Source organism: Culex quinquefasciatus, chromosome 2, assembly GCF_015732765.1.
Source record: "Culex quinquefasciatus strain JHB chromosome 2, VPISU_Cqui_1.0_pri_paternal, whole genome shotgun sequence".
Classification (NCBI taxonomy): Eukaryota; Metazoa; Arthropoda; class Insecta; order Diptera; family Culicidae; genus Culex; species Culex quinquefasciatus.
In genome coordinates, this window is record NC_051862.1 from 148,960,372 (window position 1) to 148,980,621 (window position 20,250).

A 20,250-nucleotide genomic window follows, 5' to 3' on the forward strand; every position below is an offset into this window, starting at 1 on the left:
ACTATAACCGGCCACATCACTTACCACTGTGAATCCTGGCTTCACACCCATCTTACTAACCCCCTCAAATGTCACGTGATACTTTGTCGAAGACGCAGCCGATTAAGCGGTCGTCATCACTCAAGTATCGGACTAAAATTCCCATGCACTTTCCCGTGTCTTACCACTGGTCGTGGCCGGCGCTGTGCTTGACTAGCATGATAGAGACATTTATAAGTTGCGAAGTGGTGATGATTGGTTCCTACTCGTCATCTGTGGTCCACGGAGCAATTCTTGGAGGTTCTGGTCAATAACAGAGTAACAACTACGGGTAGACACTAATGCTATGCTATGCTATGCATTTTTAAGTTATTTTGATTCCAAACGATCTAGATTATTTTCGTGGAACTGAAACAAATGCCTAATTTCTTAACATAAGAAATCGAACAAAAAGTAGGTACACAAAAAACTATTCCTTCCATTGAATTTTATACCTTGCTAAAAGTTCGGCAAGTTCCTAAACTTCACCCCTCATGTTTTCCAACCGATTACACTTGGCTCTTCCCAGCTAGTAAGCCGATTGCCTGGTCAATTTCACCCCTCTCTTTTGCTAGTTTCCACCCACAACTAATTAGTGTGAACCCTTCAAAAAGCTATTCTATCTTTTTGCTGGCTTTACAAGAGGAGAAGATTGAAAAAAAACTTCGCAATCAGAGGGCGTTGCCTTGGTTATCAAACCGTGCGTGTTTGTGTCACACACAATCAATTGGAAAACAGGACAAAAACCCTCACGTGTTCACGGCCACGTGCGAGTTCACACCGTCCTTGTTGGAAGTGGGGGGGGGGGGGGGGGAGAGAACAATCGCCCATTCAAGTAGGTGCGCACGCCGTTTTTAAGGGCAATCAATCCTCGCGCCTTAAGGCTGTTCGCTGCAACTTTATGCAATTTAAAGACGAAAAACACGAGCTTTCGGTTGAACTTTTGCCAACTTTGCGCGCAACATACAATAGAATGTCATGCAATTTGCAGCACTCTTTTTGTGCTCAACTGCCGCATTCATTGGCTGTTTTTAGCGTTCGATTTAGCATATTACATCGTCTAATGAGCAAACACAAACACTTTGGTGAGCTGCTCCCCTCGGGGCCGTTGATTAAGGTGGTGGCAAACAATTTGTACCAAATAGTAGTACCTCATTTGCGGCTGTGCGCGCGCACAAACGTATCAGAAATGGGTTGAGCCCAGGAAAAAAAAGCGAGCTTAAAGCTTTCGCAGGCCCCTGACTTGGTACAAAACAGTTATATTATAGCCTGGTTTTTATTCGATAACACGTAACCGGGCGGGCAGGCACACACATATTGGTGGAACGGGTTTTTTTTGTGGGTTTTGTAAAAAGCCTTTAAAAAATAACAACAACGATGGCAGGACGACGACAACGACGACCACTTGTGATAGTGGCAAACATTTTTTGGAAAGCCTTCTGGTAATTACCCTCGTTTGAGGTGATCTATCGTAATGTTTCGCAATCGAGTCTTTACTCGGTAAGTGGAACGAAATGGGCTTATTTCTGGGTATCGGGATGTTGAATAATGAATCAGGTCCAGTTGATTTCAACCGGAAGATAAAGTCTTTCAAAATATCTTAAACACGCTTTTTGCAATTGTTATTGACAATATCTGAGATAATGTAATGTTGTTGTTGTTAATTTATTTGAGCAGTTCTCTACGGAATCGGTCTTTTTTCTTTAATTTTAATTTTTGTATTTTTTAATCCGGCTGAAACTTTTTTGGTGCCTTCGGTATGCCCAAAGAAGTCATTTTGCATCATTAGTTTATCCATATAATTTTCCATACAAATTTGGCAGCTGTCCATACAAAAATGATATGTGAAAATTCAAAAATCTGTATCTTTTGAAGGAATTTTTTGATCGATTTGGTGTCTTCGGCAAAGTTGTAGGTATGGATATGGACTACACTGAAAAAAAATTATACACGGTAAAAAAATTTGGTGATTTTTAATTTAACTTTTTGTCACTAAAACTTGATTTGCAAAAAAACACTATTTTTAATTTTTTTTATTTTTTGATATGTTTTAGAGGACATAAAATGCCAACTTTTCAGAAATTTCCAGAATGGGCAAAAAATCTTTGACCGAGTTATGATTTTTTGAATCAATACAGATTTTTTCAAAAAATCGAAATATTGATCGCAAAAATTTTTCAACTTCATTTTTCGATGTAAAATTGAATTTGCAATCAAAAAGTACTTTAGTGAATTTTTGATAAAGTGCACCGTTTTCAAGTTATAACCAATTTTAGGTAACTTTTTTGAAAATAGTCGCAGTTTTTCATTTTTTAAAATTAGTGCCCATGTTTGCCCACCTTTGAAAAAATATTTTTGAAAAGCTGAGAAAATTCTCTATATTTTGCTTTATTGAATTTTGTTGATACGACCCATATTTGCTGAGATATTGCCATGCAAAGGTTAAAAAACAGGAAAATTGATGTTTTCTAAGTCTCACCCAAATAACCCACCATTTTCTAATGTCGATATCTCAGCAACTATAGGTCCGATTTACAATGTTAATATATAAAACATTCGTGAAATTTTCCGATCTTTTCGAAAAAAATATTTTCGAAAATTTAAAACCAAGACTAACATTTCAAATGGGCGTTATATTGAATGTTTCCAAATTCAATTTTACATCGAAAAATGAAGTTGAAAAATTTTTGCGATCAATATTTCGATTTTTTGAAAAAATCTGTATTGATTCAAAAAATCATTACTCGGTCAAAGATTTTTTGCCCATTCTGGAAATTTCTGAAAAGTTGGCATTTTATGTCCTCTAAAACATATCAAAAAATAAAAAAAAATTAAAAATAGTGTTTTTTTGCAAATCAAGTTTTAGTGACAAAAAGTTAAATTAAAAATCACCAAATTTTTTTTTACCGTGTATAATTTTTTTTCAGTGTAGTCCATATCCATACCTACAACTTTGCCGAAGACACCAAATCGATCAAAAAATTCCTTCAAAAGATACAGATTGTTGAATTTTCACATATCATTTTTGTATGGACAGCTGCCAAATTTGTATGAAAAATTATATGGACAAACTAATGATGCAAAATGGCTTCTTTGGGCATACCGAAGGCACCAAAAAAGTTTCAGCCGGATTCAAAAATACAGAAAAAATCGAATGACCGAAATCTCAGAGAATTGCTCATTTATTTCTGGCAGCTTTAACATTCTTGGTCATTCGCTGCCGTATAATTTAATGGTTTCTTGAATTTAAATCGTCAAAACTCAATTTTTCAAACTATTTTTGATCTTTACATTGGAAAGTAGAACTCTGGAGATTTTTTTGAAAAAGTCCAATAAACCAAATATTCAATTTTTGCTTTTTGGGTGTTTTTAATACCCCTGACTCAAGGCGGTTTCAAAAACACGCAAAAAGCAAAAACTGAAAATTTGGTTTATTGGACCTTTTCAAAAAAAAACTCAGAACTCTACAAATTTTAGATTTTTTTTGGGGTGTGAAGTTTTACTTGTTTTATGTGACTTTTTTTAGGTGTCAACTTTAGCTGTGTTTTTTACTAATGTTTCCTATATTTTAAGAAAAGGAAGTATGCAGTAGTATATGTAGTGTCCCAGACTGTGCCCTACGCTTTTTTTAACAATTTAAATGATAAAATAGAAAGCGGTCCTTTAATTTCAATCTAATAATTACATTAGGGGAAATAGTCGTACGTTTGGCAGGTTAAGGACTTATGTTAAGGTTTAAAACTCCGTCTAATTTGCAAATTTTCATCATTTAAACAAATAATATTGCAAAAGTTTTGAAAGAAACGTGCTTGCTCACTTCCTATTGAGCTATTTATTGCTTGATATAGAATTATTTTTTTTGTGTGAACAATTCTGAAGTTTTTTTTTAAAAAGGACCAATAAACCAAATTTCCAGTTTTTGCTTTTTGGGTGTTTTTTAATACCCCTGACTCAAGGCTGTTTCAAAAACACCCAAAAAGCAAACACTGGAAATTTGGTTTATTGGTCCTTTAAAAAAAATCCAGAATTGCCCACGTAGAACACCAATTTCAATATTTGAAATATTTGAGTGTTCCACCTCTGCTCTCTCTCTCTCTATTCAAACTGATTTTACGATTTGCTCAAAATGACGGAAATGCTTTACAAAATTTTGAGCTTGAACATTTTTTGTACAATCAACAATTCAGGAGTTTTTTTTTTTTTTTTTAAAGGTCCAATAAACCAAATTTCCAGTTTTTGCTTTTTGGGTGTTTTTGAAACCGCCTTAAGTCAGGGGTATTTAAAAACACCCAAAATGCAAAAATTAAAAATTTGGTTTATTGGACCATTAAAAAAAACTCCAGAATTGGCATTCTTTTTTATTATAAACATTTTACCACTTTTGTGGCATTCATGTCTTGGATAATGTCTAAATGTTGTTGTGCTCTCTGTTGGCATGAAAACATTGTACATTTTTTTTAACTAAAAAAATTATAGACCGCACATATTTTTAAAAGCTTATATCTCTCGACTCTGACAGATGGCAAAATAGGGGGACAAAACAAATATAAATCCAAAAATTGAAATGATAAGCCATGGAATGAACATTTTTATTCAAATGTGTTGTTAAATGCAATAAACAGTCATTATTTTTAAACAATCCTGGTTTAAAAGGAAAAATCTGTTCTGCACCAAAAACAAGGTTTCGCTGACTGTACGTTGATTTAAAAAAAATAACTTATAATTTATAAGTATTTTCAAACTGGTTCAAACAAGTACACAATTATCATCATAGCATGAAAATGCATTTTGAACTGTTTTTAATTGATTGCACGTCCTTTTCCTTCGAAATTTGTAAGGTTTTTGAAACAAACGAGCCAATTTTAAAGGAGTGGGGGGAATTTAACTTAAAAACAAATTTGCAACGGAATTATTGGTTTTATTAAAAGCACTTTACCACTTCAGTGGCATCTGTGTAATTTTTTAATAAAAAACAATTAAAAGTAAGTTTCTATACTTGATCGAATGGTTTTGCGAGTTTAAGAAAAACTTTAAATTTTCCATGATCTAGGTCGTTGCAACTATTTTTTAAAGTCTATGTCCCTCGACTCTGACCAAGGTCCAAAAGGGGGGGAGGGGGAATTGGGGGCTACGGTCACGATATCAACATTTGAATAAAAAAAAGTGTTTTAGAATGCATTCTACACCTGCCCAGTTTTGTTGCAATCATTAGTTTTTGAAATATCTAAGAATTGAAGATTTTTTTTTTCGTCAAAACAAAAAGTTTTTGCATTCTGTACACTAATACTGAAATATTGAAAATACTAATACAAATATTGGAAATATTTTTGATAGATCCCAGAATGCATTTCAAATAGTTTTCAGTAGATAAGACTTTTATCTCCATAAAAATTTGGATGTTTTCTGAAAAAAAATTGCCCCCTGATTTTTCGGACCAATTTGAAAAGGGGGGTGGGGGGGAACTTTGGAAAATATTTACAACGGCCTTATAGTTAGTTTTACTAAAATATTCTAACCATGTCTCAAACTTAAAAAAAAACTATATCGATTCAAAATACCCAGAAGTAATTGTTTTTCGATGAGAAATGCCGTTAAAATCATTTTTTTTCTAATATTGCAGCAAATATTTAAACAAAAAGCTCAAACGTATTTCAACAAAAATTGACAATTGTTTCCAATAATCATGCGAAAAAATACTATTTTCTAAAATGTTCAAGCGCTTCATTCTGATTAAAAACGGAGAAATTGAATGGGTAAACGTTTCTAGTTTGTTAACATATCATTTTACACTAAATTTTATACTTTAGCAAATGGGAAAATGTCGAAGTGTAATCAAAAAGTCTATTCAGCTCAACTCAGTTGATGTATACTTTGGGAACGAGCAGGACAGACTATTTGTTTACACTTCGACATTGGCCCAATAACGCTGTTTTGTTGTTTTTTATTTATTAAAAAAGTAACACAGAAATGTTGATACTGAAGGGTTGTATAATATGTAATATATTGTACAAATGTCCCGCCCGTGTGGTTCAATAGGATCGCGTACTGGACTCACAATCAAGAGGTTGCTGGTTCGAATCCCGCGGCGGGCGCTCTAAAAATTCTAAGTGTAAATATGGGTATCCGGGACCGTCGCTCCGTGCCGTACTCAAACACTTACAGCTATAAAGTCAACTTCGTTTTTTTTTGTACAAAAGCTCAAAATGAAGTTTAAGTTGAAACCCGAGCAGACGGGAATAATATCTCAAAAACAATATGCATGATTATTGTTATTGAGATGTTCTGATAAGTTATTGAAAAACTGAGGCCAATAACAGAAAACTGCACTGAAAATATCATGAAAATAACAAATGTTCTCTGGCCAAGAAAACCCCCTTCGGTACTGCCTAAATATTTTTGACAAATTTAAAGTGCACGTAGTTCTTGAGACCCCGAAGTTTATGCTTTCCCTGCGCAGACATTTTTACAAATTTTTGTAGGTCCATGTAGTTAAATTTATATTTGGTATTAATTGTTTCCATTTATCCTATTTCGATCGATTTTTATTAATTTCACGGCAAATCTATGCATCACTTCGAATTCTAGGCTCCAGAACCACACACCACACATGAAAATCAATCTGGATCCATTCACAAATACAGCACCTTACCCGGTGGTGGTGATCGGCCTACCCTACAGCGCTACACCCTTGACTTCCCAGCGCTATCGGATATCAGATGCAAAAATGTTATGAAACAACAATACCTCACGTATCATTTCCTACTGTGTTTTTGCAACGCTCCACTTGTTTTGCATAACACAACCCAGCAGTTTCAGTTCACCTGCGTACAGTACCAGCCACCAGCCGTCGTCGTTTTGATGACCTTTACATACCAAACGCACCGAAAAAAACGCACCTTTTAATCACAATTTCGATCGAATTTGGAGAGCGATACCAAACGGTACCTCTTTCACGAGTTGTACCCGTGTGTCAACAAGGTAGCGAATTCTTGCTTTATGTCAGCTTTCTGGAACTCACTGTGGCGCCACGCGCGCTTCAACGAGGTTCTTCTCGGGACCCTTACGAATTCATCAAAACTTGTTTACCCGCGAACTTCTGCATCACGAGCAACTCCGTTTTCACTTCACCGGTCGCTTTCCATCAACCCGATTCTCGGCCGAAACACCTTATGATCTCTCTCTTCCCGGGCCTATGCTGCTGGACTCCGACCCACGGCTTCAACCGACCCTGGTGTATGTTTTGTTTTATATTATTATTGTATATATTCCCCTCACTTTCCGCTTGCCGTGCACATTAATTCAGCCGTGTTTGTGTGTTTGTTACACTGTCGTCCACGGTTGCCCCCCGTCCGTCCAAAAAAGGTAACACTCGACCGCAAACCAGTATTCCAGCAGCAGTATCCGTACTCTGCGGTGTGCACCGTTCTCAACGCTGCAGATCACCCCTAGCGCACGATCGCTCTCGCTTCAATTCAGAACACCCGAGCATTGGAATACAAACCTAGACCAAAAGGGTGCACTAATCCAACACTCCAAAACAGACTGCTGTTCACCGCACAATGGAGATCACGATCACGAGGTTACTCGCGAGCACCGCAACACCACAAAAGGGTTTGTTCAGCAGCGGTTCTTGCGTCGATTCAGCACTAGCACCACTAGCGGCTGCCGACACTTGCACAGGAGAAGGAACTTCCAGCTGCGGCTCGTAACCATTAGTCGCGAAGAAAGTTCGCAAAACGTGAACCTTCTCCCACGACGAAATCCCCGAAAAAAACAAGCCCGCGCACACACACACACTTCAGCGTAACGAACGCGCGACACAATGTCCGGAACCGAGGTGTCCGGCGAACCCGTTACCGTTTACGTCGTACTACTGCCCGGTCGAACGTACCAAAGTGGACTGCAGAAACGAAGACGGTGAGCTACCGTGGCATGGTACTGCTGCAGTTCCGAGTTGCTCTACAAGAGAGAGAGAGAGCCCCAGGTGGGCTGAAGGAGATCTCACGAGAGCGAGCGGGCTCACTCACGAGCGCTTTTCCGAAATCAGCTGATCGAGCATAAAGCTTGCTGTTTCAAGCTTCGTGAAGCGAAGAAAACAAAAAAATTCCATGGTCTTAGCTGGAAGCGAAGAACTCACCAGGTGTACTTTATAGCGCGAGCGCGCGCATTCTCTTTATGGCACTGCTGGCTCTCTGAGTTGCTTGCCCAGCAAAAGTGAGCGCCGGCTTCAAGGGAAACTGTTGCGTTGAGTGGATTGTTGATTCTGCGACCGAAGCAATGCTGCTGATGAGACGAGGCGGGAGAAAGCATGCGATGAAAAGGTCTCACGTATTGTTATCACGTGGAGGTTCGGTTGCAGAATGGTGCAGGTGGAGGTGCGCAGGTTGTGAGGCACAGTTCGTGCCTAAATTTGGAAGATACAGAATCAGGTGGTTCCAGAGCGGTTCTGGTGTTGGGAAGAAGAGTTTGTTACAGGCGTTGGAAAGCAAAGCTTATGTCAATGATGTTTTTGTACATTTCAGGCTTTGTAGTATTTCCAGTCATTAAAGAAAATAGATTTTATGATGTAAAGGAAGAGCACAAAAATTTGATAATGATCTATTTTAATTGAACAATCCTCATTAGTTTGTAATATAAGAAAATTAAAGCTCATAAAGCGATTTAACAGCATTGTTTGACCACATAAGTCACCATGTTATTGTAAGACGCATACATTTTAAAGTGTTCAATATAAGAATCTTATGATAAGTTTTCCCTAGAACACAATCGGTTGATTCCATGACATTTTTTTGTATTTCATGATTTAGCTAAAACTTTGTGGGAGGCCCTCTATGATCAAAAGCTTTTTTGCATCGAAGAAATTCCCTGGGACTTCGAACTTGTTTCGAACATTTTTTTCATTTGAATGATACTTTGTTTAATGTTTATACTTTTTCCTATGCGAAAGGTTTTCAACTAAATCAAAAGTTATGTATGTAGGGGAACTATACCCTTTCTCAGCCTATTTCTATTATCGGCCTATCAGCACTTTGATCATGAATTACAGCTTTCATAAAGTGTTTTTGACGGTTCCAAAGCGATAAATAGCTCAAACAAAAGTGAGCAAGCAACTCTCCATTGTTGATACATCTGAAAATGTTGATTTTATAGCGGAAAACGGCAAAAGTGATGAGAATTGGTCGAACGGCTTAGAGTGATTAAAATGGGCATATTTCCCCTATTTCAAAAAAGGTCAGGCAAAATCTAATTTATAGCAGTTGTTTTTATTTGTTATTGAAAATTCCAGAAAATTCAAAAACATTATAAAACCCGCATTAGACCCGCTGTTTTTGTTTGGCTTTTAGGGTAACTAAGGCCATGCTTTTTAAAAAAATAATCATATTGCATAAGCAAAATTTAAAAGAGAAATAATATGAATAAAATATTTGAAAATGCTTTGTGTATTCTTTCAATATAATTTCAAAGAATGTTCTTTCATAACTTTTCTAGAATTTTGTGTTATAAAGCAGCGATTCTCAACGGGGGTACCGGGCCTACTTGATTTACATGGCAGGGGGTACCAGCCTAGAAGAAGGTTGAGAATCGCTGTTATAAAGAAAAATAGTGCTTGTGTTACAAAAATGCTTTGACCTTTACATTGTATGTTCCATTAGGGTGTAATATGGTTGTATGGAAAAAAAATAAAGTTGCCCAAATTTAGCGAGCACAGCAATTTTTCTGTTCCTTTTGGGGTCCTAAATTTTCCAAATAAATTTGTATGGGAAAAACCATTTTTTTTTTTGGGATTTCGATATTTATAAAATCCACGTTTCACGCTGTACTATAACCGGATTCATATTCGGATGATCTACAACTTTTCCTCAGAGAGTATGGTGCTAACTTGCTCCTAAAAAAAGATACAGCGTGTTCAAAACTCGTCTAAAACGTGTTTTTTGCTCGAAAATTTTTTTTTTTTTTTTTCGTATCTTCTTTCAGGGACTTGCTAGCATCATACTCTCTTCGGGAAAGTTGTAGAGCACCTTCCAGAGCAGCAATATTATGAATATCAAAATCCAAAAAATTGGTTTTCCCATACAAATTTATATGTTAAATTTAATCACTTTGCGCAAAGTGAGGACTAAACCAATTGTCCCAAACTTTGGGGAATTGTTTAGGACCCCTAAAGGAACTGAAAAATTGCTGTGCTTGAAAATCGATTTTGATATGACAACCTAATGTTCCAAGGCATTTTATTTATTTATTTTTTCAAAGGAAATTTACATTTAATTATCTGTATTTCTTTAAACAGTGTAACAAACAATATCATCAAAAATGAGTTCCTTATTTGCGATAACTGTTTCCGAATTGAAGTTGAAAATGTTGTGAATAGCTTGTATTAAAAAATCAATGTTAAAAATTCACTGAGGGTCCATTTGATAACAAATTATTTTGGATATTGTGGCATTTCACGCTATTTCCCAATTTTCAGGACCAAGGGCAATTTTCATGGATTATGCGGCTTCCACGAAATATCGAAAAATCATTAGCCCCAGTAAAATTTTATTAAGAATTTTGTAATAAAAAAAATAAATTGTAATTTAAATTGTAAATTTTTAAGGACTCGTGATTAAAAATATTGTCAAATTTGATATGTTTTAAAATAGAGCTTTTGAGCCAAGGTTAGAAATGATTCAATTATTTTAAATATTTATACTTTTTCGATTCTTTCATTTGTTTAACATTGAAAATTCAGTTTATTTTTGCTGTTTAATGTTATGAAAGCAAATTTATTGAAAATTTAGTGATCTTTTCAAAAAATATGTTTAGTAATGGTCAAGCTTGGTCAAAAAGTCACGGCATCAACTAAATAACAAATTTTAGTGGACTTATCTCGATATCGAAACTTATGTCGAGTACTTTTCGATTGAAAATAGATTTTTTGATCTAAAAAATTACGTCAAAAATATTTTTTTCTACCTTTTTCTACGTTATAAAAAAAAACATTAAAAAAATTATTCGCTCTACAGCATTGCCTTGGCGTTCTCGATTGTGAGATTCCTACTTGAAACTTGGTGTCCAAAGGCTCTTTTTACACCTTAGCTTCCATCCACCCCGGGATTCGAACTGACGACATTTGGATTGTACGTCCAACTGCCTACCAGCGACTCCACCGAGGCAGGACCCAGGGAGACGACTCATACACCTGGATTGAGCTAACGACCTAACCCTTTGGGTTAGACCGGGGCCAACATTTACTTCCCCGTCCGACAGAAGGTGTGATCAGACAAATCTCGTCTCGAAAAATGCCACCGGGACCGTCTGAGATCGAACCAAGGCCGACTGGGTGAGAGGTAATCACGTTTACCACTACACCACGGGTCCCGGCGTGGGTCATTTTTTTAATAAATAGAGACGCTATTTAAGGGGTTACATACATGTAAATCGATAAAAAAAAGTCAGAGGTTGGTGTGAGCACACACTTAATTTTATTTAAAAACTGTTATCAGGGCATTAAAATGCACATTTTCATCTATTATCAAAACATATTTGAAGACATTTGGTTGTATCATTGCCGAGATAAAGCTATTTGAAGTTAGCAGTTACAAATAACGGGTGCATGATATCTTAACACTGCCTTGACCAAATCTGCTCAAAATTTGACGAAGGCCGATTTTCAAAAAACTTATTTAAAAAAAAATAAAAATATTTTTGTGTTTTTCATATAAAAAATCGTCAGTTTTTGATTTTTGTATTTTTTAAAAAAGCAAAATATCAAAATCGGGCTTCGTCATGCACACAGTATATCGTCGCCGTCGTGCTAACTTGTCGTACGTGCATTTTGGGCCAAATTGAGTTAAGAACGCCATTTTGTGCAGCTCACAATGCCTCATCTTTTGACCTTCACAGATCCCCAAAATTCGATTTCAATCCTGAGATATTCAATGAAAACCAAAAAAGCTCCGAAAATTTTTGTCACTATACATATAAAAGAAGTTTCAATCCTGTCGTGCTATCTTGTCACTCTCTGAAAATTGATGTAAATGCGACAAAGGGCAAAGGGATTTCAGGTCAGGATGCGTTTGACGCACGTACAAGTTAGACTCCCGTAAACATTTTTAATTATAACTCGGGACTCCAGCAACCAACTTTAACCAAACTTCGGGACAATTCACAGAATGGTCAGCCAAACAAAACGTGTTTGTTATTGTTTACATTGCGTGCTTTCGTTTTTGTTTATTCAAGGTCAAACATTAAAACGCGTTTTTCTCGGAACGTCAAAATGGCGGGTGCGACATGATAGCACGACGACGTCGATATGTTTTGAGAGTCTTCACCCCAAATTTTAGCCAATTTGGTCCATCCCATCTCGAGATATCGTGGCACCCGAAAATTAACTCGGTGTTTCAAGAAAAACGCTCAGAAAGTTTGACAGCCCGCATTGCGCACGGCAAAATGTTGAGCTGAAAATCGTCTCTAACTCAGTTTAATCATGTTATATATTCATGAAACTTTCAGGAGTGATTGTAAATCATCTTTTAGTGGATTAAAAAAAAATCTGTAATATGAAATTTTGTGATTTTCTAAATGTACGTAACCCCATAATTAATTGTGACCAACTTGTGCCTTAGCTCAAAAGCTGGCATTTGTTGTCTTCTAAAACATTTTTAAAAATAAGATATTTCAAAAAATATTATTTTGCGCAAACATTTTTGTGTGTAAAAACAATTGAGCTGAAAAAATGAGTATTTTTTAGAGTGTAATAGCCTTTTTGTATTGATAGCTGCTAAATTGCGAATTGACAAATAAAAAATAACTTATTTCTAAAACATAAGAGACTAGCTTACTTTAAAAGAAACTATTTCATGTTAAATAATCTACATCGTTTTATAATATAGAATCCGATTTGTTTTGATTTTTTTTTCTAGTCCCTTTGATTTCAATGCCATTCAATTCATTTTATTAGTAGACAATTGGTTTAAAATTTCGTATTGCTTTTAATATAAATATTCTCATAATACGAATTGAGAGTTTAACTTGTAGTGATGAAAATTAAATTAAAAATGGGTAAATATTTAAAAAAAACAGTTTAGCTTTTTTCTGAAGACTGAAGAAACCAAATCGATAAGAAAATTTCTTTCCAAGATGCATTTACATACCAACTTTGTACGGATAGCTTCCAAAACTGTATGAAGACTTGTCAAACCTATGCTATGATGCAGAACGGCTTCTATGACTAGAAAGAAGTCAAATAATGAAAATAGAAATGAAGTCCATTTCCGATTTGCGTTAAAAGTTAAATGGCCAGTTTTTCGTCGAACTCTACAGTTGTTTGAAAAACACAATATACCTTCCCTGTCCCCAGCAGTTAGTCACCAGAGTGTTTTGCAGTCGCAAATCCTTGTCTAATTTGCAACTAGCTTGTGGTTTGTTAACAAGCTACAAATCCTGCCAAATTCGCGTGGGTCGCATTTGTTGCAGTGCTAGAAGAGTGTCAGGCCACGGCGTGTTTTGTAGAACAACCTTATCAGGAAAAAATAGTCATCGCCACTTTCAAATGTGTCTTATAGGAATTTTTCTCAGCTTTCCAATGCTTCTAAAAGCGAAATGTTTCATCGGAAAATTTCTGAGATATCTCTATTTTATGTTTTTTGGTTTTAAATCCCTTTATTATTTAATGGAAACATTATACTAACAGTTCAGAAAACTTTTCAAATGATGTGTTTCATGAGTCATTTACTCATTAAAATGTTTGCACATTTTGATGAGTAAGACAAGAAACAACTTTGTAGAAGGTTGCAAACCGCTAAACATTTTGAAAATTATGTTTTGTCTAAGTTTTTGAATAAATGGGATTTATTCAGAAATTAAAATCATAAAACAGCGTAAAAATTGTTTTTTTACAAGAATTTTTTGATAATTATATATTTTTGTGTACAAATATCACGTGTCTACTCTGATTTAGCTTGTTCAACCGAAACTTTGGCAGGTTTGTGATTGTTAATGGTATTATTGAATTTTAATGAATAAATTTGATATTTTCTTAAGCAAACATTAACCAGGCACATAAATACAAAATCAAAAAATCAAACCATCCACATTAATGACCCCCGGGTCTTTTGTGGTCTCTATTGCAAGTTTTCTGCTCGAACCTAGGAGTCCGAAGGCTTGAATGGGAGAGCACCCAAACCTCTTTCTACTCCAAGGAACCTTCCACCCCAGTGTTTGAACTGACGACCTTTGGATTGTGAGTCCAACCGCCGCCATCGATTCCACCGGAGTAGGCTTGGTTTGGTGTGTTGTTTGTACTTATGGCATGGAGACGACTCCTACACCTGGAATGACTTAACGGCCTAACAATCAAGGCCGGGACCGACATTTTACTTCCTCATCCGATGGAAGGTTGCAGCAGATGGGAATCGAACCCAGAATCATCCGCTTACAAAGCGGACAGCGTAACCATACGGCCACGCACTGCCATAAATACAAATATGATTTGAAATCGAAAATGTACTACATATTACTGTAACAAGCTTCAAAAGTCATATTTTCATGAGTATAAAAAAAAGATAAAATTTTATAAAATGTTTTCTGTAGAAAATGCACATAAAAGTAGCAATAAAACTCGAGTCTTCCAATTCAGAATTCTGAAAACACCGTAACAAACATTTATTTTTGTTTGAACAAAAATTAAATAGTATTTTAACAAAAAAATCTAACAGAAACTTCTAAACTATTTGAACAAAAATCAACACATATATATTTTTTTAAGATGAGACTGAAGATGAGAGTCTTATAAACTTCTAAAATATTGCTAATTCCTTGATCATTTTATACAAAAAAAAACTGAAACAATCATTTCATACTAATGAAAAGTATTTCTCTTAAAGCTAGCAACAGTAATTTGCAGTATAATTTCGAGTATAAAACATGTTTTGTATCCATGTAACTAGTTAGTGTTTGATTAAGGAAATATGATATTTATTCATAAAAATCTTGTAATACCCTATCAATCTCAAACCTGTAGAAATTGTATCAGCTAATTCCAAGCTGAATCAGAGCAGACCGGTGTTATTTGTACACAACAGTTATGTAAAAATCTATTTGTTCTTGTATAAATAATATTTCAATACGGTTTTATTACTTTATTATTTGAATAAATTCCACATATTCAAAAATTTGGTTAAAACTTAATTTTCAAAATGTTTAGCGGTTTGCAACCTTCTACAAAGTTGTTTCATGTCTTATTTTGCATATTTTGGTCAGTAAAATACACATGAAACACATCATTTGACAAGTTTCCTGGACTGTTAATTAAAAGTTTCCAATAAATGATCAAAGATTTTAAAAGAAAAAAACTTAAAATGGAGATATCTCAGTAATTTCCCGATGAAACATTTCGCTCTTAGAAGCATTGGAAAGCTGAGAAAATTTCCTATAAAACACTTTTGAAAGTAGTGATGACTATTTTTTCTCCTTAAGGTTGCCCAGATAACACGCCGTGAGGCGCTAGACCGCTTTTGGACGCTGACTCTGACTCCGCGCCATCAGGGAGGAGAACACCCACGGCAGCTTTGAGCTGAACTTGCCATATATGAAGTTGGGAGAATCGTTAGAGGTTATGCTGCAGAACGCAACCGGGTGTTTGTGTCTGTTTACAACAGGGCAAAAGTGAAGGATGCAAGCTGAACTATGGAGCAATAGAGCAGAAATAGCAGCCTGGGACAGCATTGAAGTGGAGATTAGCGGTCAAGGTTTTTTATTGCCGCTGGCGAAAAGGTTTGACGCGGATATGGACTGAAGTGCCTTGTTTTTTATTGGAAAGAGGTCAGCTTTCTGCAACAAAATGATCAAAACAAATTTGCGAATTCAAAACTGAAATTTGGTGTACCATCGCTTGTTTACTAACTTTTTGTTCAAAAACAATCAATGTTTGGATCACATTTTTTTTAGTCATGATTTTTTATTTGCATATTGTTGTTGAACAACATTGTAATCACTTTTTTTCTCAGATTTATTTTCATCGGAATACACGTTCCAACCAGTTGCATACCCTTACCACTTTGCTCGCTGTACAGATCAGCGCAGGGGTACGATCAGTTCGAGCTTGTAAACAATCCACATTGCACGATGTCGGACAGCCACCCAAAAAAGGAAACCAGCCTGAAACCGATGCTGAGGTGCAGAGGCGTGGACACTGACAGACAGGACAGGGTGATACCCAAGAACTGACCACACGATGACGTGCCAAGGTTTAGCTTCCCAAAAAAAGCAGCAAGACCGACCAGCATGAATGAATCAAAAGTGGTTCAGCTCAGGGGTGTTGAGGGTCCTGCAAACGACGGAAGCAACCAGAAATGTGGTCCTCCTCGAGGGTCAAAATTAGTCGACATTCGCTTCCTGATTGCCTACTGGCCGATGGTCTCGACGGTGGGGCAGCACAGAACTAGCCGGCCGGGTGGTGTTGATATCGTCGGCGTGGTGCTTTCTAGTCACATTAAACGGATTGAACGTTATGACATGAGCGGCAACCAAAAATAGCAAACTGAACATGGCACATGAAAGCACGCCAGTGACGATGTAGGCAAGTGGAAACTAGTTCAACTGTTGAACGCGCGTTGACTGGAGGCCATCCAGGCATCGGTTTTGGTGGTTTTGACGGTGCAGCTGGGCGTTTTGGTTGTGGCCTGCAATTTGCAGCTCTGTAAACCGATCCAATCTACACTAGGACAAATTTGCACTTTGCTTACCGCCGGAAAGTTGATTAATTAACTAATGAGATTGGATCCAAACTCTTATCGATACTGGTTTCTCCACTAGAATCAGCTAATTATGGATGTCCCATTTTCAGCTCATGATTTCAAGAAGAGAAATTGTCAATTAATTCACATTCCAGAGCATGAGCTACCAGCAAACCTGATGCTGTACCCACGAAATGTGATTAGCCCTTGTTAGGATGTTTCAACCAAAGATAAACTTGCATGCAAAAAACGTGGGTTGTCGTCCAATGTCCGTCTCGAACGACGCAACCAAAAAATGCTGGACTTCATGGGCGTTGCGATCTTGGTGGCGAGTTAAAAAAAAATATGGTACATAGAATAAGTTCATATTTATAGCAAAAATCCAACAAATTTGCTCATTGCGTCGCTATTGACTACACTATTGAGCAATTCCAGCCCAAAACAGGAATTTTTCAGGTACTTTTTTCTCGACACTCTCCGATTTCAATGAAACTTTGTAGACATGTTATCCTTCGCTTATATAAGCCATTTTTGTGTATATGGAGCCAGTTCCACTCGATAATGACATTTGAGAAGGGCGTAAGTGTTTTAAATATTTTTGTAATTCGGAATTTAAATATTTCTGTATTTCGAAGCCGTTGCATCGTATCAAAAAGTGGTCAAAGACAAACTTGTAGGAAATTTGACGGGCTTTCCGATAAAAATACGCTGAAAGAAAAAAACACCCAACTATTATGAGATTTTTTCATTTTTAAGTTTAAAAGTCAAATTTGAGGGGGAGCCCACGATTTTTTTTCGTTCAAAATTTTTGTGAAGATAGCCTAAGATGTTACAAAAAGACTCACGAAAAATGCAGGATGGAGCAACTCACCTAAAAAATACAAAAATCATTTACTGAAACTGTTTTTTTGAAAAGTGCTCTAAACGTCAAAATTTTCAAAAACCGAATACGGGAATCGATTTTCCAGACAATTTTACATAAAAGTCTCCATATTGACCATTGTCCTAAGTCCAATCCTTGTAAAGTTACAGCGGTTTTAAAAATAAAAATGTTGAAAAAATAGGTTTTTGGCAATTTCTATATGACAGACTTAATTTTTCAGTCTCGTAAATATTTTTACCGGAAAGCTCGTCAAATTTCCCATAAGTTTGTCTTTGACAACATTTAAATTGGATGTATGAGCTTGCAGATATAGATGTTTACAAAGTTTCATTGAAATCGGAGAGGGTCGGGTACAACCGATTCCCTATTTGGCATGGAATTGCTCTATTGTGACTTGCACTCTGAAATTAAAAATATCCTGAACAATTATATAGTTAGTAGGATGTAACAAAAATGACTTTTTGGCGGGCATTCAGGGGTTTGTTCCGGTGGGCGTACTGAGCCTAAATCCCAAATATGAGCTTGATTGGACGTAACAGGAGCTGGCGCTCCGCCCTTCAATTTTAAATGGGATTTAACCCGTAAAAAAAGATTTTTTCAAAAATGTCACTTTTTGAGGCGTTTTGGCCACCAATGCGTTTACCAAAAACATCACTGGCATGTAGGCCAGATCCTTGCGCATCTTTTGGTACATATAACATTGAAGTTTGGAGCATCCTGGAGCTCGGTACAGACCTTCAAAGTTTGCCATTTTTTCGAAAAATCGGTCCCAGCAAAATCAAATGGCGTCTCGGGCGTCGCGAGGTGCGACGCATATCTTTTTTGCCGGGGTCGATTTTTCGAAAAAATGCCAAACTTTGAAGGTCTGTACCGAGCTCCAGGATGCTCCAAACTTCAATGTTATATGTACCAAAAGATGCGCAAGGATTTGGCCAACACGCCAGTGATGTTTTTGGTAAACGCATTGGTGGCCAAAATGCCTCAAAAAGTGACATTTTTGAAAAAAATCTTTTTTTACGGGTTAAATCCCATTTAAAATTGAAGGGTGGAGCGCCAGCTCCTGTTACGTCCAATCAAGCTCATATTTGGGATTTAGGCTCAGTATGCCCACCGGAACAAACCCCTGAATGCCCGCCAAAAAGTCATTTTTGTTACATCCTAATAGTTAGTCAAGGTTGCTAGGTAGCTTTTCAGCTGCAACTATGATTTTTTTAAGGTGATTGTCCAGTCTGACGGAGAATGCGTCTGGTAAAATAAATAATCAAAAACTCTTTTTTTGTCAAAGGTCCTGAAAAAATTCAAATGACCCTGACAAATTTCGAAAAAAATGTATTTTGCATCAAAAAATAGTTTTAAAATCGCTGCCATTTCCCGTTTCTCAACTGTCAATATCGTGAAACATGTCATTTTATGGGAAATTTGATGTACTTTTTGAATATGAAGTAAGGCCGTTGCAAATATTTTTCAAAGTTTATGTCGCTTTGTTACTTTGTTCATTCAAATGTTGAAACCATGGCTCGTAAATTCAATGTTTTATCTTTTTTTTTTTTTTGCCCCCTCCCCAAGTAACCACAAGCACTAAATCAAAACTCTAAATTCACTCTAAATAAACATTCCCGATGCTATGACACTTTAAATAGTCTTTCCAAATGTTTCGAAACATTTTTAGCTTGAAACATTATTACTTACCGTATAATGACATATAGAACAGCCAATTAAAGTTTCGAAGCATTTAGCACAATAATGTTTCGAAGCATTAGTGGTAAGCTTTATATATCACTGTAGAGTAAGCTTTTAATGTTATATCACATTTTGACATTTCTTAAAATGTTTCAAAACACTAACTTAACACTAGTGAGGGCAATAAAAGTTTGGCAGTATTTCGTGGTATGTTTATGTTTGCTGCAGGTAAAATCGTTCGGCGCACGGTTCAGCGTCTATAAAAATGTGAGTCAATTATACTTAGTTTAACTGGGCTTAGTATTAAACTATTCTTTTTTCCAGAACAGCTCCTTATCGTCGCAAGATACAATTTTCTAGTTACGATGGCTTCCTGCAAAAACAAAACTAGAAAGGAGGAGTTTTCGCTCTACGCCAGCTTCACCGACACTTACGTCCACGTCACGGATCTTTCGGGCAAAGAAACATCCTCGCGCGTCACCGGCAACATGAACGCCAAGGCCGATCGTGACGAGGCCTCGCCCTACGCCGCTTTGTTGGCTGCTCAGGACGTCGCCGATAAGTGCAAGTCGCTCGGAATCACGCTGCGTGCCACCGGCGGAAACCGCACCAAGACCCCGGGACCGGATGCTCAGTCGACGCACCGTGCTCTGTCCTGTTCGTCAAAGAATTTTGTGATTTAGTGCTATTAGTATAAACATAAATAAATGCTCTGTTTTGATCTGGCAAGTGTTTCAGTTTTTCCTGAAGTTGTTCCTCAAGGGAGACTTAGTCGGCAAAAATCATCTGAATAAACATATTTCAGGACGGACGAGACGGTTGGCGCAGGGCATCTAGGTGAAACATCTCAGAGTACACGCAGTTAAGAATTTCGAAAGCAAAGCAACACAGCAAAGCAAAATCGTCATCCCAGCGTAAAAGCACTCTCCCAAGAGAGAGAAAGAGCTGCGC

General features: G+C 36.7%; 2 protein-coding genes across 8 annotated transcripts in view; one reads left to right on the plus strand and one right to left on the minus strand.

Annotated features, from left to right (window-relative positions):
* LOC6038927 overlaps positions 1 to 7,926 on the minus strand; it is a 200,808-nt gene extending 192,882 nt beyond the window's left edge. For 2 of the 6 annotated variants that reach the window (XM_038253088.1, XM_038253089.1), the window contains exon 1: positions 7,520 to 7,926. The gene's annotated coding sequence lies outside the window, so the exon portion shown is untranslated. The other 4 variants (XM_038253093.1, XM_038253095.1, XM_038253091.1 and 1 more) reach the window with 4 other exon arrangements.
* Positions 7,927 to 19,301: 11,375 nt separating this feature from the next.
* LOC119767923 (40S ribosomal protein S14-like) lies at positions 19,302 to 20,018 on the plus strand. 2 transcript variants are annotated; one of them, XM_038257912.1, is made up of 2 exons: positions 19,302 to 19,566; positions 19,624 to 20,018. In XM_038257912.1, the coding sequence occupies exon 2, from the start codon at positions 19,665 to 19,667 to the stop codon at positions 19,980 to 19,982; it is 318 nt and encodes a 105-aa protein (XP_038113840.1). In that variant the 5' UTR covers positions 19,302 to 19,566; positions 19,624 to 19,664; the 3' UTR covers positions 19,983 to 20,018. The 2 variants fall into 2 exon arrangements, with proteins under 2 accessions (XP_038113840.1, XP_038113839.1); XM_038257911.1 differs by having other exon boundaries at positions 19,629 to 20,018.
* Positions 20,019 to 20,250: the final 232 nt, after the last annotated feature.

Excerpts from the sequence above, each read along its gene's own strand:
- LOC119767923 (XM_038257911.1), top strand. The coding sequence starts at position 19,417 with ATGTTATATCACATTTTGACATTTCTTAAAATGTTTCAAAACACTAAC. Across the intron at positions 19,567-19,628 it reads GGTTCAGCGTCTATAAAAAT|CTCCTTATCGTCGCAAGATA; the intron begins GTGAGTCAATTA and ends TTTCCAGAACAG.